Source organism: Cyanistes caeruleus, chromosome 6, assembly GCF_971803275.1.
Source record: "Cyanistes caeruleus chromosome 6, bCyaCae1.hap1.1, whole genome shotgun sequence".
Lineage (NCBI taxonomy): Eukaryota > Metazoa > Chordata > Aves > Passeriformes > Paridae > Cyanistes > Cyanistes caeruleus.
In genome coordinates, this window is record NC_141706.1 from 66,207,691 (window position 1) to 66,229,092 (window position 21,402).

Sequence of the window (21,402 nt, forward strand, 5' to 3'; positions counted from 1 at the left end):
CTCCCTTGAACAAACAAACAAACAAAAAACTTGTTCTTCCCCTTGATCTGCTGATTTGCCAATCAAATTAGGCACCACTCTGGGAGCTAATTGCCTGCACATTGGAGTGCCAGGGGATGGAGCAGCCAGAAGCTGCTGGTTCCTCACTCAGCCCTAAACCCTGGGGTTTGAGGCTGTCAGATTGAACACAGAATTCCTAAAAATGGGACTCAGGTGGTATTTTAGTGCCAGAAATCCAGTAGAAAAGGTGCAATGCTTGGAGCTGTCCCAGCTTTGGATGTGCTTCTTGTCCCACTCCAGCTGGGGAGGAGGATTGGGGAGCATTCCTTGTATTCCATATATTTAACTCTTGTAAATGTGTCCCAGTGCGTCTCTGGTGTGGCTGTAGAGGTTTGGAATGGTTCTGTCTCCCCTTGCCAGCCAGGTTACTGCCCTTGCCAGCTAAAATCATAGAATTACAGAGTGTTTTGGGTTGGGTTGGACTTTAAAGATCATCCTGTTCCACCCGCTGGATAGTTCCACCTTTCACTACCCCAGGCTGCTCCAAACCCTGTCCGGGCTGGCCTTGGGCACTTCCAGGGATCCAGGGGCAGCCACAGCTGCTCTGTGCCAGGGCCTCACTGCCCTCACAGAGCAGGATTTCTTACCAATCTCCCATCTAAACTACTCTCAGCACTGTTTCTGAGATGAAAATACAAGAAATGCGTGAGAGGCTGCGGATCCAGCCTTAGAATAAGATTTAGAAATCAGGAAGGTTAAAATACTCTGATACTTGGAGTTCTGTGAAGGCTCTGGGCTTGTGTTGGGATCAGTTCAGGGTGCTTCACTTCTCAGGGCCATCAGTTCTCCTGCAGAATCAAACAAAATCCATGTTTTCTGTAGAAAAGAACGGAACCTTTTGTGCTCTGGAGTGTTTAAAAAGAAAACAAGGAGTGCACTCAGGCGTGTGCGTGACTGACACGTCCTTGGAAGTGCTGCTTCCCCTCAGAGCTGAGCAGAGGTTCCAGTTTCATGTGGTGGCTGGAGAGGCAGACTTTGCAGTGCTTCATGGACTCCTCTGTTTTATAGCACAGTCCTCCAGCTCCCCCCACCTTGCCCCAAATTATCTCCCTGGGATTGAAGAGTCCCAACTTGGAATTGGAGCTCAACTCCTTGAGCCAGCAGTGAAGGGATGGCTGAGCCCCCAGGCTGGGTGGGAATAACCCAGGCTGCTGCCAGCAGCTTGCCAGGGCTGCAATTCTGAGGAAATACTGAGGTTTCCTGGGAAGCAGCTTGTTTTAGGAGCTCAGGCCAAGTGAGATGTCCCTCCACGTGTCCTGCAGGCCCAAGAAGCTGACGTTGAAAGGCTACAAGCCCTACTGGTGCACCTTCAAAGATACCTCCATCTCCTGCTACAAAAGCAAAGAGGAATCCAACGGGACTCCTGCTCACCAGATGAACCTGAGAGGTAAGAGAAGCATGAGGCTGGGGTAAGAGAAGCTGTTTTTTATTCCAGGAATGGGCTGCTCCTCCTGTGTCTTGTTTTCCTGCTGCTTTATCACCTCAGAATTCCATCCCGGGGTTGGGTAAAGGTGTGTGAAGGAATGAGGTGGCTGGGATTGATATCGTGGCACAGATTTGGAATTCCAAATAGTGGCTACATGTGATCCCATGGGGAATCACCACCAGCCCCCCAATAGCCTAGGAAGAGAGCTTGGGGAGCCATGGAATGGTTTGGGTCGGAGGGGACCTTCCAAACCTTGTTCCAACCTTCTGCCTGCCCTTTCTGTCAGTTACCCAAAGGATTGCACGGCAGAAACTGGAAAGAGCAGACCACTTTCTTCCTCTGCTGCCTTTATTTCTCCTCCTCTCTCCGCTGCTGGCTGGGAGCAGCCTCACTCAAGAGCTGAAATTCCTACGGTGGCTGCCTGTCCTTGCGTCAAGCGAAACATTCCTGCTCCGGCAGCCGCGGAGCTGCCGTGAGCTCGTCTGTTCTCCCCGTGGAGGCAGGAGCAGGGGGGATGCCAGGCAACCTCGGGCTGCTGTGGGAGCAAGGCCTGGCCCCCAGGACCTTTCTGGGAGCTTTTGACAAATCTGCTGTGACAGCACTTAGCAGAAATCTGGGGGGCGGCGCCCGCGCTGCCGCGGCTGGGTCGGTTCCTCACCCCCTGTGTTTACACAACCACTTGGAATTCTCTCCAGGCACCAGGAGCGGGATGCTCACACCTCGCTGCTGGCTGCAGCAGCCAAATCATGGAATCCCTGAATGGTTTGGGTTGGAAGGGACTTTAAAGCCCATCCAGTTCCACCTCGCTCCCACGGGCTGGGACACCTTGGATGGTCCAAGCCCCACCCATCCTGGCCTGAAACACTTCATGGCATCCCATCACTCATAAATAACAGAGGGGTTTCAGGGTGAGAGGCAGCACATGTCCAGTCACCTTTTCCTGTGCTTTCATGAAGATTTTGGGGTGTTTGCCAGCCACTGGATCCATTTCTGATTCCAGGCAGGATCCAGGAGTTCTGTGGGTGCTCGTTCGCTTTGGCTTCATTGATTTCAGATCAGGTCTTGCTTTTCCCCCTGTTTTCCTGACACTTGGAAAAAGGGACATCTGACACAGGTGTGGAGGGTTCATCCCATCAGTGGGACAAACCTTTGGCAGCACTGAGATGCCTCTTGAGATCCTTGAGTCAGGGAGCTTTGCTCTTTCTTTACCTATTTTCGTTTTCTTTGCCACTTTTTAAATCACAGTTCCTCACACCCCTGCTAAACACCATCTTCCTCACTGCAGGATGTGAAGTTACCCCTGATGTGAACATCTCTGGTCAGAAGTTCAACATCAAGCTCCTGATTCCGGTGGCGGAGGGGATGAACGAGATTTGGCTGCGCTGTGACAACGTAAGTTCATCTCTTGGACTGGCCACCTCTTTTCCCTTTGCTCACCATCCTGCTCAGGTGCTGTTCTTTTAAAAACAAATAGAAAATCCTCTCACCTGTCTAATCTCAGCATTCCAAATGTGCTCCAAGTCACCTGTGAGTTCAGAGAAGAAAATTCAGCCTTGGCTTTGTCGTGTGGTTTTTGGCCACACGTTGGTTTGGTTTCTGCCTGTCTTTGTGCATGTTGGAGTCTCCTGAGGCTGGGAGGGGAACGGGGGCTCCATGGGGTGTTTTTTGAGGGGCCTGCTGATCCCCCCATGGCCATGACAAACACATGTCCCTGTTTTGGGGGGCAGGAGACGCAGTACGCCAGCTGGATGGCCGCCTGCCGCCTGGCCTCCAAGGGCAAGACCATGGCCGACAGCTCCTACGGCATGGAAGTGCAGAACATCCTGTCCTTCCTGAAAATGCAGCATTTGAACCCAGACCCGCAGCTGATCCCGGAGCAGATCAACACCGACATCAACCCCGAGTGCCTGGTGTCTCCTCGCTACCTGAAGAAGTACAAGAACAAGCAGGTGGGTGCTGCTGCTGGCCTTGGCTGGGCTGGACACGCGTCCCGGCGGCGGCTGGTGTTTAACACGGCGTGGTTTGGATGGTTTGGATGTCCTCACTCACTGGGATGCACGTGGGTACTAAAATGAGGTGGGACTGAAGGGTGTGGTTTGGATCCAGCACCTGGGGATGGCGCCCAGCACCGGGATTCTGCCGCGTGCTTTGTGAAGTGCACGGGCACGGCGGGGAACCTTCGATTGGAAATCCATTTTGAAATTGGGCTCTGTTTATTTTAAACACATTCTGGGAATGGTTTGGCCCCAGCTGCCCCATCTCTGCCCGGTGCTGGGGTTAAAACCCCTTCCCCTGCACAGAATCCATGGAGAAATCCACGGGATCAGAGGAGTTGCAGTTGCTTGCAGTGCTTCATCCACACTTGGCTGTAACACGGTTTGCATATTTCTCTCTTTGCTTTTCCACTGCTTCCAAATGCCAGTCCCTGGAACATTGCTTCGGTTTTGAGTTGCTGTGACTCGTGCTTGAACTCCATCCACGCTCCATCTGATCCCTGCCTGACAGGGCTGAACTGTTCTGCACTGGGGATGAAGGATTCTCTCAAAGAGAATTATATGTCAGAACAGCAGCAAAAATAAGGAAAGCATTGCTCCGTGGCCTTTTGGTGACTTAAATCCTTCAGGCTGCTGGCTGGGGCTGGATATGATTTCTCCAAGCCCAGAAGAAGGCTGCAAGTCAGAGAAGCCGGAAAAATATAACTTTTTATTGGCACAGCACGATGATTTCCTGGCAGTAGAGTTATATTTTATATAGCCCTCATTATTCTCCTGAATAAGCCTTTATATCCTCTTGGATGGAGGAGAGGCTGCATAAATAGACTATTTTAACATATATATAGATACATATATTAATATATATCTAAAATACTTTCTAAATTTCTGGTAAAAGAGAGGCACCTGGGAAAATATTAGCTTGGAAAACTTGCTTACTGTGCAGGTATCCTGGTTTTAAAACTAAAATCCATGGAATCGTGGGGATGGGCACGATGGGGATGATCCCAGCCAGGATGTGGCCATGGTGTGGACACCAGGCATCAGCTAAGCAGCAGATTTAGGATTTTCCTTGGTGGCCAGAGGCAAAGCTTGGAGCAGCAGAGGATGTTTGCTGGGAGAAATGAGGGATAGAGGCTGCAGGAATGTCAGGAATTCGACCTCAAGGGTCCTTCTGTGGCCCCGGCACATGGAAGGAGGAGGGGGAGGAGGAGGCTGTGCAGCCCACAGGAGTGCTGGAATGAGGATTGGCCGTGGATTTATGGAGGCTCTGGGTTCTTTCCAGCCCCAAACCCACTGGGGTGATGTTTGTCTCCACATGCAGCAGCGTAGGGTTGGCAGGTTGGGACTGGAAGCACCAAATCCTAAATAAAAATAAACAAAAACCAACCCAAAATAAGGATTTTCAGGGTTCCAGGTGCCCTGCCGGAGTTTGGTGTCAGAGCCAGCAAGGGCAGCCACATCCCTGGGAAATGCAGCTGATGTTTCCTTCATCTGCTTGTTATCCCAAACAACATCCCAATCATTTTTCCACATATCCCAAACAGAAGGATCTGCTGAGCTCAGGGCGAGCTCCTGAGCTTCCTCTCGAGCTTCCCCAGCCAGAGAGTGGCCTTGAGTTTGTGCAGACGTGGAGAGGAAAGTGAGGTCAGGAAGCCACGTCTGAACTGGCAGCTTCACCCTCCCCTCACCCCCCAGCAGGACCACAGAACATGGAATATCCTGGGTGGGAAGGGATTCACGAGGATCAGAGTCCAGCTCCAGACCCTGCACAGTCCCCCCAAAAATCCCACCCTGGGCATCCCCAGCAGCGCTGTCCAAATGCTCCTGGAGCTCCGGCAGCCTCGGGAATGTCACCATTCCCTGGGGAGCCTGGGCAGTGCCAGCACATTCTGAGGAAGGAACCTGCTTCTGAAATCCACCCTAAACCATCTCAGGACCAAAACCATCTTTCCACAATGCCAGGGCCCAGCTGGGATCACTCCAGTGCTCCAGCAGGGCCGGCACGAGCAGCAAATCTCTGCTGGCTTGTCCGTGCTCACATTCCCTTTGGCTGCTTTTCCACCTAAGGAATTGTGCATGTGGTTTGTTTTTTTTTTTTTTTGCTTGAACTTTGGTTTGCAGTTAATTTACACTTTTTCTTTGCTTTGTTGCCATATTTCTGATTGCTTTTTTTTCTTTCTGCCTCTTTTTCTTTTTTTTTTTTTTTTTCATTTCGCCTTGCCATCTTCAGCCAGGCTATGTAAGAGATTTGGTAAGTGACAGCAACAATAAAATTAAGATAAACTTAAAATAAACTTAATCTAGAACCGCTTTGGTTTAGAGAGCAGCGGTGAAAGCACTAACAAAACCTGCACCCTCCCTGTGACACTTGGGCCCTGGTTGGTTTTTATGACAGTCCCCAGTGATTTATGGGGTGAAACTGGAAACCCTACTCCAGAAATTTGCCTTGTTGTTCGCTCACATCTTAAAGTTCCCAAGAGCATGAGTGGCTCTTTGCCTCCAGACAGCTCTGATGTGTATTTGCTTTCCTGTATCTGGAGATGGGAAGCTCCACGTGGGCTCAGAGCAGGCAGAGCTGAAATAAAAGCTCAGGGGAGGAATTGCTGATTATCTGCGCTCAGATCCTTGGGGGCTCCCAAGCCGCTCCCGTGCGCGTGACAGCGGAGGTGGCACCGAGGTCCCCTGACCCCTGACCCCGCTGTGTCTCGCCGCCCACAGATCACGGCACGCATCCTGGAGGCTCACCAGAACGTGGCCCAGATGAGCCTCATCGAGGCCAAGATGCGCTTTATCCAAGCCTGGCAGTCGCTGCCCGAGTTCGGCATCACGCACTTCAACGCAAGGTGGGTGGGGCTGCAGGGCTGGGCCCTTTCCTTTACCCATTTCCTTAATGAGTACAGGGAGTGGGTTAAATATCCTGGAATCATCGTGGAATGGGTTGGGTTGGATTGAGTTGGGATGGATTGGATTGGATTAGGTTGGATTGAGTTGGGTTGGATTGGGTTAGGTTGGTTGGATTGGATTGGATTGGATTGGATTGGATTGGATTGGATTGGATTGGATTGGATTGGATTGGGTTGGGTTGGGTTGGGTTGGACTGGATTGGATTGGATTAGGTTGGATTGGGTTGGGTTGGATTGGATTGGATTGGATTGGATTGGATTGGATTGGATTGGATTGGGTGGGTTGGGTTGGGTTGGGTTGGACTGGATTGGATTTGACGGGTTGGATTGGATTAGGTTGGATTGGATTGGATTGGATTGGATTGGATTGGTTTGGGGGGTTGGGTTGGACTGGATTGGATTTGATGGGTTGGATTGGTTGGATTGGATTAGGTTGGATTTGTTTGGGTTGGATTGGATTGGGTTGGGTTGGGTTAAATTGGGTTGACTGGGTTGGAAGGGACCTCAAAGATCATCTCATCCCAGCCCCAGCCATGGGGAAGGACATCCCTGTGCACATCCTTGGCCGGGGAAATTGCGCTGCAGCTGAAGTTAAAAACAGGAGCTGCGCAGATTTATAAAAATGATTTCACAAATAAGCTCCACTGCTGGGTTTGTGTGCCTCACACTGTTTTTATCAATCCCACCACCAGGTTCCAGGGTGGGAAGAAGGACGAGCTGATCGGCATCGCCTACAACCGGCTGATCCGCATGGACGCCGGCACGGGCGACGCCGTCAAGACCTGGCGCTTCAGCAACATGAAACAGTGGAACGTGAACTGGGAGATCAAAATGGTGAGATGGTGTCTGACACCCTGTCCTCTCCCCCTGCTCCTGTCAGTGAGACAGGCACCACTGCCAGAGTCCTGGAATCCCAAATGGCTCGGGTTGGAAGGGACCTTAAAGCTCATCTTGTTCCATCTCCTGCCATGGCAGGGACACCTTCCACCATCCCAGGTTCATCCAAGCCCTGTCCAGCCTGGCCTTGGGCACTTCCAGGGATCCAGGGGCAGCCACAGCTTCTCTGGGCACCCTGTGCCAGGGGCTCCCAGCCAGGAATTCCCAATTCCCAATCTCCCATCCATCCCTGCCCTCTGGCACTGGGAGCCATTCCCTGTGTCCTGTCCCTCCATCCCTTGTCCCCAGCCCCTCTCCAGCTCTCCTGGAGCCCCTTTAGGCAGTGGTGGAGTTGTGTGTGACCCTCAAGAAAAATCCCTGAATCTCTCCTGCAGCCAGGAATTATTTTCTCCTTCCTCTGAACCCCACACAATTAAATGAAGTGAAACCTCAGCCCTGATGCTCGGGCTCCATCCTAACCCCCAACACAGACAGGGCCTTCTCCACACTGAAATCCCTTTCATTTTTTGTACAACTCAGACTTTCATGTAAATAGCAAAAAAAACCCCAAGTAGGTACTTCCCCAGGCTCTCAGATGGGCTTTTCCCCTGCTGTTATATTTGGATGCACAAATTTTTGGGCTCCTTTTTGGCAGAACACACCATTAAAATTGCCAGGGATACGTGAGGGCTTCTCTCCTGCAGTTTGCAGCTCATTAAGAGTTGCTGGAAAAATTATTTGGCTTCACCCTCTGCCTCAGAGTCATTGTTTTGACTCAGTTGCAAGCCCTGATATGCCAGTTATCCAGCTTGGATACTCTGCTGGGAATTCCCATCCCTCCTGCAGAGCTGTCAGTGATGGGGGGACAAAAAGAGAACGAGCATCAATAAATGAATGGTTTGTTCAAAATGAGTTCCCCCAGCCACCATAAAGTATTTCTGTGGCCAAAATTCGACTTAGGAAACCAAGGAAAAGGAGAAAGAAATCCCAAATTTTGACAAGTCTGTGCCAAATCCCTGTTTTTCTGGAAGCAGGGAAAGTGTGGCCACGTGCTCACCATGGAGAGGTGGAAACACACAGGGGGATTGTTTCTGAGTCATGGGGGAATACAAGGGGTAATGGTAATTTAAATAAATAAATGAATGGATAAATAAATAGAAAACAATAAAAAAGGAAATAAAAGGTATTTCAGTATCTAAATATTTGAATAGGAGTCACAGGATATTTAAAGGTAGAGGGAACTCATAAAGATCCTCAAGGCCAAATTACCGTTCACAGAATCCTGGAATGGTTTGGGTTGGAAAGGACCTTAAAAATCAACTCATTCCAACCCCCAGCCATGGCAGGGACACCTTCCACTATCCCAGGGTGCTCCAAGCCCTGTCCAACCTGGCCTGGGACACTCCCAGGGATCCAGGGGCAGCCACAGCTGCTCTGGGCACCCTGTGCCAGGGCCTCCCCACCCTCACAGGGAACAATTCCTGCCCAATCTCCCATCCATCCCTGCCCTCTGGCACTGGGAGCCATTCCCTGTGTCCTGTCCCTCCATCCCTTGTCCCCAGTCCCTCTCCAGCTCTCCTGGAGCCCCTTCAGGCCCTGCAGGGGGCTCTGAGCTCTCTCTGGAGCTTTCCCTTCTCCAGGTGAGCTCCCCCAGCTCTCCCAGCCTCAGAGCAGAGGGGCTCCAGCCCTCGATCTCCTCTGGGCTCACTCCTACATTGGCAGCACAGAATTTTGCTCAGGCATTTAGAAAATCATCTGAACAGCCAGAAGAATCGGGGAGAAGCAATTCCCTGGGGCTGAGCTGTGTCTGCCCACAGGTGACGGTGGAGTTTGCGGACGAGGTGCGCGTGTCGTTCATCTGCACCGAGGTGGATTGCAAGGTGGTGCACGAGTTCATCGGGGGCTACATCTTCCTGTCCACGAGAGCCAAGGACCAGAACGAGAGCCTGGACGAGGAGATGTTCTACAAACTGACCAGTGGCTGGGTGTGAGCCCCACCAGCCTCGCCCCACAGGAACCCCCATGGCCATATTCATGTTTAACTTTCCAAAGCTGTCCTTTGAGATAATGCTGCTTAATAAAGTAAGCTTGAAATGTATCTTTTTTTTTTTTTTTAATAATTGGTTTTTTTGGTTGGTTTTTTTTTTTTGGTTTTTTTTTTTTTTTTGGTTTCTGGTTTTTGGGGGGTTTTTGTTTTGTTTTGCATTACCAGACCAGTTAATCTGTGTGCACTAATGAGCACTTCTGTTAATTTGCTATAACCAGCCCATGTCTGGGCAGGGTGACAGTGCAGATCCAGACTCTGATGGGCAGATCAGGATAAAGATTTAACTGACTTTAAAAAGCCAATTTTTGAAGAGAACTCTAAGCCATCTTCTTGTAAAGCCATCCAGGGCTAACCTATATGAAGTCTATTTATCATGTTTAATGCATGAGTGTTTTATTTCCTTTTTTTTGGTGTTTTTATTCTGTACATTTGACCTGTTTGAAGTCGTCCTGCTCCCAAGCAAAGCTGCCATCTCTCCTCTCACACTACACCAGGACTCTGAAGGTGCCTGACATGACTTTGAGGATAGTTTTGTGTGGCCTCGAAGATGTTCTTCTGTTAATCTGTTATAGCTTGGTTTTATTTGTTTAACTTGCCTTTTGATAATCATTTATATTGTCTTGTTTTGTTTTTTTTTTTAAATTTTATTTGTACACCGTATTGTATTATGACACTTTTAGTATTCACCAGCATAGTCACTGTTCTGCCTCTGATATGCAAATTTTTTCATTACGATATGAAGTAAAAGGTTTATGAAGTAAAGGTTTTTGTGTAACTAATGTAAAAAAAACCACAAATTTTATAAAGTTGTACAGTTTTTGTAACTAGTCTCACAAACCAGCTAGGATATTGCGTAGATCAGCAGTAACTGTAGGATGTCTGGAGGGGGTATGGGGACAAACCAATAAAAAAACCCACAAAAAATACAATTTCAGCCCAATAAATTTTAATCTAAGTTCAAGGGGATTCCAGAGCTGTGCCACAACACCTTCAGTAGCTGATCCCTGGGTCCAGGACTGCCAGGTTCATTAAGCCATTCCCACATTAATGCTAACGAGGAGGGATCCCGTGCCCACCTACTGCCAAGGAAAAACCAGTGTTGCGTTCCCGTAGTCCGTGGTATCAAGGCTATGTTCAAATACATTTTATTTTAAATAAAAGTCAAATCTTTTATTTAACGTTCAGCTGCCACTCCTGGTTTTTGGGGTCTAACTGTGCTGTGGAAAGGCCATAAACACCTCCTGTAGGATGGAGCCATCCCGTGCCAGCCTTGGGCTCCCTCCTGCTGCCTTAGCCCAAGTTTGCTGATCAAACGCCACAAAAAAAGCAACAAAAAGTTATAAAATTCTGGAATGGTTTGGCTTGGAAGGGACCTTAAAGCCCATCTCCTTCTACCTCCTGACATGGCAGGGACACTTCCCTATCCCAGGCTGCTCCAAGCCCTGTCCAGCCTGGCCTTGGACACTCCCAGGGATCCAGGGGCAGCCACAGCTGCTCTGGGCACCCTGTGCCAGGGCATCCCCACCCTCCCAGACAGGAATTCTTTCCAATATCCCATCCATCCCTGCCCTCTGGCACTGGGAAGACATTCCCTGTGTCCTGTCACTCTAGGCCATTGTCCCCAGTCCCTCTCCATCTCTCCTGGAGCCCCTTCAGGTCCCCTGTAGATCCCACTCCCTGGCCAGGCAGTGGGAAGCAGCCCAGGGATTCAGGGAATCAAATCTAAGCCAAACTCCTAAACTGTGTCCCCAAGTGTCACATCCACAAAGCTTTTACATCCCTCCAGTGACTCCACAGCTACCCTGGGCAGCCTGTTCCAGTGCCTCACCATCCTTTCCATCAAGGAATTTCCCCTGATTGAAACCCAAATCGAAACCTCCCCTGGACAAACTCCTCTCCCCATTTCTGCACCAGTCCTTTCCCAGGCTGCACCCTTGCTCCATAAAATCCAGGATAAGGGGTGGTCTGCTGGGGCTGGGAGATTCCTCCCAGTGCAGCAGGGGTGGAGCAGCAGCCAGGACGTGCCAGGGATGCTCCCAATCCTGCCCCACGCCCGCGGGTTCGTTCTCTGGGATGCAGCAAGCCTGGGCAGCTCCGAGACACGCGAGCAGAGGACGGCGAGCACGCTCCTGGCAGGGAGCACCAGGATCTCTGGAACAGCTCCAAAGCTGGGTGTGTGATGGGGATGGATCCCTGGGAAATATTTCCCTCCTCTTGCCCAGCCTGAGGTCAGGCAGGATGGGGAGGTGAAAAGATGGGGAGAAGATGCCCTCGGTCCATCCGTCCCCAGGCACCTCGGCAGGGCCCGGCCCACAGCGATGGGGCAGGAAACACCGAGCAGAAAAGCACAGGAGCTCGGGGAAGGGCCATGGGAAGGCAGAGGCTGCTGTCAACCACAGCCCTTCCCGAGGGTGGGAGCTGGGAGAAGCCCGGTGGGAAGCGGTGCTGGAGCTGCAGGAAAGGATCCCAGGGGGTTGGAGGTGATCCCAAGGAGACTGCTGGGTTTTCCAGGATCATTCCTAGATGAAAACTTCCTTTCTCCTTGGATGGAAAGATGTAAATGGTAATGAGATGTTGGAGAGGAGCGAGGTAAGAAATGATGTGGTTTTCCTAAAATCTGGAGAAACAGCAGATAAAATACAGCACAGATGGGAATGGCCACGGGCTGAGGATGGACACGGGGGAAGAAGGAAAAGGGATTAAGCAGGGAAATGGTGAGAGCTGGAGCTCATGGGAAGGATGATCCACCCCAGGGACAGGCAGCAGTGAGGACAAGGAGGTTTGTGGTTGTTTGCTCCATGATCCTGAGCCAAAGGAAAACCAGGATGTGGTGTGCACAGAGGGTTTCCAGTGATGTGGGAGTCACAGGCCGGGTGGGTTTGGGGTATCTGGCCATCAAACCCAGCAGCAGAGGATGAGGAGGGTCTTGGCAAGTCCCAGTTCCTGTAGGACTTCCCATTCTTCCAGAACTGGAAAAAGACACAGAAATGTATTTTGCTGACATAGGGAAATCTGGCTGTGGTCGTTTCTTTTGGGTAATCGAAGGAATAATCCAAATTAAAACCCAAAACCCTGGAGAAGCCACCAGTGGGTGTCCCCAGCCCCCAGGGTGACTCAGCCAACACAAACCAGTGGCTGTGCTTGGGAAAGAGGAATTATTTCCAACTTCCAGTGATGGGGAGGGACATTCAAAGCCAACAGAGCTGCTCAAACCTCGGTTTAACAAAATAAGTGGCAGAGATGCCTGAAAATGGGACAACTGCAGCCCTCCAACAGCAGCAGGGGCAGAGGGACGATGTTCCTCCCTTGCTGACCCCGCTGCAGGGCCCTGAGGAGGGGAAAAGGAAAAAATAAATCACTTTTTGGCAAGGTACTGATGCAAACCGGCTGCCAGGCTGAAAATGCACCTCTCTGAATGCAGCAGGGGATTTGGATGCCTGTGTGAGGCAGGCATGGCCTGGGGGGTCGGCTGGGATTCCTAGGGCGTTTTAAATCCCAAGTAATTTAATACCGCGCAGATGGGCGAGTGCCGGAGCGGGATCTGCGGAGTTTTGGGTGCGGGAGAGGTTTGCACAGATATTTTAAAAACACAGCAATAAAAGAAATATCCCTGCAGCAGGGAGGGGGTGAGAGCTGGGTATGGAGATATCCTGCTGGCAGGAATTGATGGAAAAGAGACATTTGGGGAAGCTGCTGGTTTGTGGGGAGGGCAAGCACTCCCCATCCTTGGAAATTTTCAAAGTGGATGAGGCTTGGAACAACCTGGGATAGTGGAAGGTGTCCCTGTCCATGGCTGAAGGTCAGAAAGACATGATGTTTAAGGTCCTTTCCAACCCCAAACATTCCAAGACTGCAATTCTCTAACACAAACTGATCCCCAGGCACTCCTAAAGGAGTGGGGTTATTCCCTACACCCAGGACATGTGGGTTCCCAAAAGCCCTCCCGTGGATGGCCACCCCAGGGGCTTTCCTGTGGTGGGCAGGGGCTGAAAGGATTAAAATGAATCCTTAAATTAATCCGTAGGAAACCCAAGGCAGATGAGTCACCCCAGTGTCTCGAAACACACTGGAGACTTTCCAGCCTCCAGGCCGGGAAGGGGCTCCTGGGTGGCCACCAGCACTTCCCTGGCTGTGTGCAAAGACATCTCCCAAATTCCCAGAGCTCACACACACCAAGGGGGAATGCGAGCTTTATCCCACCTTGCCCTGCCTTGTCCGACCTCTCCAAGCCCCTCTTGGGGTTGAGCATCCCAGGGCTGGGATCAGCAGCACCTTTCACCCTGAGCTGCCCCACAGAGGGACCCTCTGAGGGCACTCAGGACCACCAGGGATTTTCCTGGAATTGATTAGGGATGCAGGAAAGCCAGACCTGGTGTCGCCAGAGCCAGGATCCAGCACAGCAGCGCTGGAACCGCACACGGATGTGGATGTGCCTGCTTCTGTCTGGCCCAGACAAACCTCATTTCCCAGGTGTATTATCCCTCATCTCCGATGCAGGAAGGGACGGTGAGGATCCAAAGCCCTCCAGAGTGACGACACCAGGAGCGCTTTAATGGGTCTAATTAAATTCAGGCGGATCGGTGACCGCGCTCATGCGGCTCCAAACCTTTCTGGAGACAAGTGGGGGTTTTATTTGTTTGCTTTCAGTCTCACAAGAGCCCTAAGGCACTAAAGAGATAAAAGATCCATAAATATCTGCTGGATGTTATAGATCTGAAACAAATAAAGTGCCCTCCCAGCTCTCAGCGCTTCCCGTAAGCACCAGTGCAATGCGGCCCCTGCGCCTGCTCCCGGTTCCATCGGCATCCCAGCCTTCCCTTTGAAATCCCCTGCATCCCTCCAGCTGTTCCACATATTTCAGGCTTCAGCCTCCCCCCAGAAACTGCTCCTTTAAGCTCTCCCGTCTGCTTTTCATAATTCCAGGATGCAAACGGGGACTTTTCCCAGGCCGAAGGGCTGCGATCCCTCGGGATGCAAACCTGGAGCTGCAAACTGATGGGCTGTGAGGGGAGAGGCTGGGAAACGCCAGTTTAAGAAGAACTTGAAACCCCAACATGCCAAATTCATTCCAGGGAAGCTGCCAGGGAGCTCACATCAGTGTGATCAGCGCTTGGTCTGATCTGAGGAAGAGGCTGCATTTCAGGAGGTTTTTTTTAGCTTGACACAGGAGCAGCAAAATATTTCCCAAATTCCCAAGTGACTCGGAAAGGCCAATCCCATATTTCACAGCGGCTCAAATAGGCAGGAACCTGTCAGAAACTGAAATCATTCAGAAAATTTTCCCTTTGATCCCCAGCTAAGACAAAGAGTTGGTAACAGAGCTCCCCTGTGCTGTCAGCTCCTGGTGAAGCTGCAGATTCCCAGCTGGTGGGAAGCCTCTGCTTGCAAAACTCCCACTCCCCCTCCTCTGAGAATGCAGCAGTTTGAGCAAATAAAGCATTTGCTCTGGGTTTTATTTTTGGCTTTTGGTCAACAGCTGGTCCGTCCCTAATGAGTGAGCTGGGCTTTGATTTCCTGCCTGGAGAAGGGGGTGAGAAACGGGAGAGGATCTGGGTTAGAAATTTGACTCACACCAGTGATCCCAGCTGGGATTTACTCCCATTAGTCCTTTGCCTGGGGACACGTCCCAAAGAGAGGCACTGGAACAGCTCAGGAACCAGCATGAGGGGCCACAGGGGAACTGCAGGGGTGCCCAGAGAAAGTGAAGCTCTCTGATCCCAGGCTGTCCAAGGAAAGGCACCGCACTGCCCTCCAAACTGGGCTCGGGGAATGGGATAACAGAGGCTCTGTTGTTCCCCTTGTGCCCTTTCCTCATCATCATCACAGGATCCCAGAATGGTTTGAGTTAGAAGTGGCTTTAAATCCCACCTTATCCCAATCCCCTTCCACTATCCCAGGCTGCTCAGAGCCCCATCTGACCCGGCACTGAAAACTTCCAGGGATGGGGCAGCCACAGCTTCTCTGGGCACCCTGGGCTACCTCACCACCCTCACAGCCAGGAATTTCTTCCCAATATCACATCTAGACTTGCTCTCTTTTCCACATCTTTTTTTGTTTCAGAGCATTTGAGCCCACTGAGCTCAGGTTTGAGCTCTCCCCCACCAGTGGGAGATGGGATGATGGTCCCAGTGGGGTGAGCCCATCTAATTCCTGCTCACTCATCCTCATCCTCATCCCGCAGGGGCATCCCAGGACACTTGGGAAAAAACAGGTTTCTGGTATCCCTGATGGCTCTCAGCAGATTTAGGCAGGAGGGCAAAGAGTTGCTGTGACCCTGAGGCAAGAGTTTTGTGAGTTTTGTGAGTTTTGTGAGTTTTGTGAGTTCTGAGTTCTGTGAGTTCTGTGAGTTTCGTGAGTTCTGTGAGTTTTGTGAGTTTTGTGAGTTCTGTGAGTTTTGTGAGTTCTGTGAGTTCTGTGAGTTCTGTGAGTTCTGTGAGTTCTGTGAGTTCTGTGAGTTCTGTGAGTTTTGCTTTTCCCCTGCCAAGGCAGCAAGGGCAAGGAGAGCTCTTGGGAATGGCAAACTGGGGAAGAAGCCTGCCCATCCATGCAGAGGGACAGGGCTCTCCCAAGGCCACCTCCAGCCCCCAGCCATGCTGTGTCCCACCCTGGGTGGCCCTCTGGAGGGACCACATCTGATCCATATCATCTCCCAGCTGAAAATCACGTGTCAGGCCCTTCCAAGGATGCAGCCAGGGGCTCTCTGGAACTCAGGGCGAGCCGCAGTGTCCAGCTGACGGCCGTGGGCAGCTGCTTTATCTCCTGAATGTTTTTTCCTTCCCATAAACAGGAGGAGAGGGTGGGAATGTGTCTGAGACAGAGAATGATGGCAAGGAGAGAGAGGGGTGTAAATCTTGCAAAGCACTGAAGTGCTGCATCCTGGCAGAGAGCTGAGTGAGAACAGGGAATGTGGCTGGTGTGGGAATGTGCAGGAGATGAAGTCAGGATACCTGGCCCCAACTGCTCCCCCAGCACCCACATTGTCCCAGATGTCCACAGGACCTGGAAATGAGAGCACCTGGAAGCTTCACATCTCAAATTGTCCTTCAAGTCCTCTGTGACCAAGTCAATCCAAACGATGCTGTTAATTAGGCAGAGTTCAAAAACAACCCTGAGGGATTTCCTGCCTCCCCTTCCTCCCCTACAACTGTGCCACAAGGCAAGAGAAAGGAGGAAAAACTCGTAAAGCAGAATTAAGGGAAGATCCTCCATGGAGCATCCCTGATTAATCATTTTCCTTTCATTTTGAGGGGCCCCCACCCTCCCCTGGTCACACACCCCCCAAAGCACAGCTCACCTTTCCCATCCCACGCACACAACACGTGTAAGCTCTCCGAGGTACACCGGGCTTCATTCAGTTCAGCTCTCTAAATTCCAGGGAAGCACCCAGGCAGTGGCAGGGATCTCTCGTTCTCTGCACGGTAGCAGGAGCAGCTGCAGACACGGAAGAAGCTGAAATCTGATGTGTAATAACTCCACCTAGAGGGAAAAAGGACTGGGAGGGAGAGGCCACGGGTGAGCACAGCAGGGCTGAGCACATTCCCGATCCTGGTGGCACAGAGGAGGCATTGCTGCCTGGACACAGGGATGGCCATGGGACAACACAGGCATGATCACACAATTGTGGCATCACAGAATGGTTTGGGTTGGAAGGGACTCCAAAGCCCATCCAGTGCCACCCCCTGCCATGGCAGGGACACCTTCCACTGTCCCAGGCTGCTCCAAGCCCTGTCCAACCTGGCCTTGGGCACTTCCAGGGATCCAGGGGCAGCCACAGCTTCTCCGGGCACCCTGTGCCAGGGCCTCACAGGGAAAAATTTCTTTCCAATCTCTAATCTAAACCTCCCCTCATTCAGTTTCCATGCTCTGTCCCTTGGGTGTATCTGAGACCATCAGTTCCCAGGGATCCCATGGCTGGCTCCAATCCCAAAGCCACCCGTCCCTTTCCACCCCCAGGAACAGCTGCCCCTCACTGGTATCACACAGAAGATTCTTCAAGTCCTTCACTTGGGACAGTCACCTATATCCCTTAAATATTCCCCAATACCCATGGAAGAGGAGGGCAAGAGATCAGGGCTGTATTTCCTTTGGAGAAGCTTCAATCCTGAATTTATTGGAGCTCATAGAAACAACCTTTGGGAAACACAGCACTCCTTAAGTGTCCCACTGATGGGACATCAGGTGACTGCAGAGGGAGTCACTGGGCAAATGACATCTTGGTGCCACCTTGGTGGAAAGGAAAAAAGTAAAAGCTGTTAGTTACTCACAAATCCAGGAAAACAGCTTAGGGAATCCACAGTGTGCTCATTTTGCACGGGAAGATGTGTCATCCCAACTGCTCTGCCTGTGGCTGATGGGAAAATGTCCTTTTACCCCAAATCTCTGGAGTCACCTGCAATGTGCACACCCCTGTACCTGCAGCACTTTGGGACCAGAAGCACCATCTGGGCTTCATCCCCCACTTCTCACCCTGAGGCCAGATTCGTGCTAGATCTGATCCCAGCTCCCATTTTTAGGGATCAGCTGATACTATTTCACTTCCCATAAAACAGCCACATCCAAAGGAGGGTGAAAGCCAAAATTAAGTTTCTTGTTGGAGCTTTTTTTGTTGTATTTTTTAAGCATTTACTTGGACTCTGAGCCAGGATATTGGAGCATTAATAAGGGGAGATGTTGTCAGCTTTTTGGAGAGATTTTCTCCTTGAAAAAAGAGTGAGTTTGGGACATGGGCAGGAAAGATGGGAAAACCTGAAGACATCAAACACTTCCAGCCTCCATGGATGGCAAGCTGGGGCTGCAACACCCCTGTGGCTCCAAACACTTTCTGGGCAGTTAAATTACATTTGGCTGCTTGGTTAAAGATGGGATAATTATTTCCAGCGAGGCAGACACGCTCCAGATGCACTTCTCCTTCCTTAACTGCACTAACACTATCCCAAACCCCAAGGAAATGCCATTTTCCATGCCCAGGAGGCCATCTGGCTGGCATCAGAGCTTTGCCAGGTTTCCTCTTGACTTTATTAAGCTGGAGCAGGTATTTAATTCCTCATTATCTGTCTGCAGGAAACACTTGGGGAGGCAGAGCATCTTTCTCTCCAGGAGATAAACAGGATCCTCTGCAAAATCCAGGTGCCTGGAGCTGGTTTGTGAAGCTCTTCAGACATTTCCACCCCTCAGGATTTGCTTGTGGCTGGATGTATCCCTGTCTAGGAGAGGTCAGAAGAACCAAAGAGGCCGATCCCTGGGTATTCCAAGCCCTGAGCATGCTTCCAAAACAGAAAAACACTTTTATTGTGGCAAGGATTCCTCCGTTCTTCCTGCCTTGTGTCATGAAGCTGAAGGAAAAGGAGATCACTTTTTCTTCTCTCCTCATAAAGCAGGGTGTGTCAGGCTCTGACATTTACATCAAACAAGTGCATGGCTCCCTTCCCATCTTCCTGGCTGTCCCACGGGCACGGATTTGCAATTTCCGTGCCAGCCAATCCGGAGCAGCCAAAGGAGATCACTTTGCTGGGGTTTTGGGATTTTTCCCCAGCTGCAACAGAAAATGCCACAGTGGAACTGGAGGAGAGATGTGGAAATGAGGAAATCGGTGGAAAGGTGTTGTTTCAACTTTCCCCGTGGTCTTCAGCAGCCAAATCCTGGCCTCAGAGAGAGCAGGGAGTTGTGGATTCTTGTTGGCCTTGGAATGGATTACGGAATATCCTGAGTGGGAAAGAACCCCCAAGGATCAGAGTCCAGCTCCAGGCCCTGCACAGACACCCCAACAATCCCACCCTGAGCATCCCTGGGAGAGGCATCCACACACTCCTGGAACTCCAGCAGCCTTGGGAATGTCACCCAGCACCCTCTGGATGAAGAACCCTTCCCTAATATCCAACTAAACTCCCCTGACACAGCTCCAGCCCTTCCCTGGGTCCTGTCCCTGCTCAGCAAAGGAGTAAAACCCATTTCAAGTGTGGACTCAGCAAAGTGGCTGATCCCTGATCCCATTTTTCCCATTCTGGGAACACCAATCAATGTAATTGAGCTGTTGGAGAGAGTCCAAAGGAGGCCACCAATCTGATCAGAGGGATGGAGCAGCTCTCTGCAAGGAAAGGCTGGGAGAACTGGGATTGTGCAGCCTGGAAAAGACTTCAGGGTGACCTAATTGCAGCATCCAGTGCCTGAAGGAAGCCTACAAAAAACATGGAGAAAGACTATTTACAAGGGCCTGGAATTACAAGGAAGGTTTTCTCATACAGATCATCCCCCTGCTCTGGTTTAGACTCTTGCTGCTACAAAATCCACATGCAAAAAGGTTTGTCAGCACCTGTGGTGGGAAACGGGACAGCACTGGTTTCCAGGGCTGACAAACTCAGCCTTGCTGGGGCACAGCAAGAGTTTTAACCAAAATAAAGGATTTTCCCCTCATTTTTCAACATTCCACTGCCACACAGCAGAGATCAGAAGTTGGGATACACAGAGGATGCTGCTCAGCTGTTAAATCCCACAGGCCAGATGCACCTTCTGGGCCAGGATGTCCCTCCACAGCGACTGTTGGGATCTGGGAGGATGCTCCTGGGTAAGGATTGTCCAAAATTCGCTGCATTCCTGCTGCAGGTCCAGGACCTCTGCTCTGAGCCTGTGGGGAAAGCTGGGCTGACCCCATGTGGTCATGGCCTTGTTATGGCATGGTTTTGGTTTTAAAAAGCATCAACTTTCCACTTACTCAGACAAAAATGTAAAACCTACCTCAAACCCATAAAATCTTTCCATCAAGGAAAATGCACTGTGGTGAGAGTTAAGCTAAACTTCTGTCTATCGTTTTTCACACCATGGAAATGTGTCTACCCTCCCAGTGTCCCTGTTCAACCAGGCAAAGCAGAACAACATAATATTAATTTTTAGCATGGATGGGACATTCCCAATCCTCTGAATCCCTCAAAACAAATGAGAAGGGTTAGGAGGGGAAACTCACACCCAGTTTGTGCCTTTCCCTTGCAGTAAAAGGTTAAATATTGTAGTGGTTCATCTGGCTGCAATCTGGGAGCTTCGCCCCCAGATTTTGGGTGTGCCTGGACCAAGGGAGGTTGCTGTGTGTCATCTGGTCACTCTGGGCCTAAAGAAGTAAAAAATAAGGAATGTTGATTGTTTCCACGGTTACAGAATGATTCATTCTGATGGTAAAATAACAGGGGAGACACATGGAAAATGAAAATCATGTCTCAGAAGCGTTTTGTGTCATTTTTGCGCTCACCAGTTCTCCTGCTGCAGGCTACATGCGTGCCCTGACCTCAGCTATTCATAAAAGTGTCTCTTGAGATGATCCCAGTGTTGGGTTTTTTTATGGAAAAGGAATTGAAACCTTCAATCATGAAGTCTGTCAGCCTTGGAAGATGAACAAGGCCCATCCCAGCACAGTCCTGTCCAAACAGAAAAATGGAACCTCCAAAAACAATCCCATTGAGATAAAAATTATCGAAGTGAAGGCCTGGAGGACCAGGACAAGAGGTGATGGCTTTAAATTGGAAGAGGGTGGGTTTAGATGGGATATTAGGAAGGAATTTTTCCCTGTGAGGGTTGTGAGGCCCTGGCACAGGATGCCCAGAGCAGCTGTGGCTGCCCCTGGATCCCTGGCAGTGTCCAAGGCCAGGCTGGACAGGGTTTGGAGTAACCTGGGATAGTGGAAAGCGTCCCTGCCCAGGGCAGAGGGTAAAACATTATCTTTAGAGGTCCTTTCCCACTCAACCCAGTCTGGAATTCCACGATCCGATAAAAAGAAATCCAAATCCATCAAACGCCTCAGCCTTGGCACTCCTGAGGTGCCAGAGAGCAAGGCATGCGTGTGTGTGTGTGTGTGTGTGTGTGTGTGTGTGTGTGTGTGTGTGAGCTGAGGCCTGTCGTGCCTCGCTGCCCTCACCCTTCTCCTCGTCGAGCCCACTAGGGCTTCTGAGAGGGTGAAAAGACCCTTGAGGTGACGGGAAGAGAGGCGGTAGCGCCCAGCCTGGACAGGACCCACCATCACCACACGCCACCTCCCGCCATCTTGGCGGCTCTCTGAGGGCGGGGCGGAGGGCGTGGCCTCTCTGAGGGGAAGGGGCGTGTCCACAGCGCCCC

The 21,402-nt window shown here is 50.9% G+C and overlaps 1 protein-coding gene and 2 long non-coding RNA genes across 6 annotated transcripts in view; 1 reads left to right on the plus strand and 2 right to left on the minus strand.

The window, feature by feature from the left end:
• FERMT2 (FERM domain containing kindlin 2) overlaps positions 1-10,484 on the plus strand; it is a 51,685-nt gene extending 41,201 nt beyond the window's left edge. For 2 of the 3 annotated variants that reach the window (XM_086892294.1, XM_086892295.1), the window contains 7 exons: positions 1,323-1,447; positions 2,772-2,878; positions 3,214-3,435; positions 5,711-5,731; positions 6,199-6,323; positions 7,076-7,217; positions 9,077-10,484. In XM_086892294.1, the coding sequence (XP_086748420.1) occupies positions 1,323-1,447; positions 2,772-2,878; positions 3,214-3,435; positions 5,711-5,731; positions 6,199-6,323; positions 7,076-7,217; positions 9,077-9,250 (916 nt within the window). In that variant the 3' untranslated portion in view covers positions 9,251-10,484. The remainder of the gene's footprint in view (positions 1-1,322; positions 1,448-2,771; positions 2,879-3,213; positions 3,436-5,710; positions 5,732-6,198; positions 6,324-7,075; positions 7,218-9,076) is intronic. The other variant, XM_086892296.1, reaches the window with a different exon arrangement.
• On the minus strand, positions 9,930-16,682 carry LOC147652793 (uncharacterized). The gene is made up of 2 exons (XR_015287808.1): positions 16,601-16,682; positions 9,930-14,824 (listed from the first exon to the last, which is right to left on the minus strand). It is a non-coding gene; the product is annotated as an uncharacterized LOC147652793 (long non-coding RNA).
• Positions 16,683-17,395: 713 nt separating this feature from the next.
• On the minus strand, positions 17,396-21,344 carry LOC147652794 (uncharacterized). 2 transcript variants are annotated; one of them, XR_015287810.1, is made up of 4 exons: positions 21,206-21,344; positions 20,543-20,708; positions 20,264-20,404; positions 17,396-19,480 (listed from the first exon to the last, which is right to left on the minus strand). It is a non-coding gene; the product is annotated as an uncharacterized LOC147652794 (long non-coding RNA). The 2 variants fall into 2 exon arrangements; XR_015287809.1 differs by lacking the exon at positions 17,396-19,480 and having other exon boundaries at positions 20,174-20,404; positions 21,206-21,302.
• Positions 21,345-21,402: the final 58 nt, after the last annotated feature.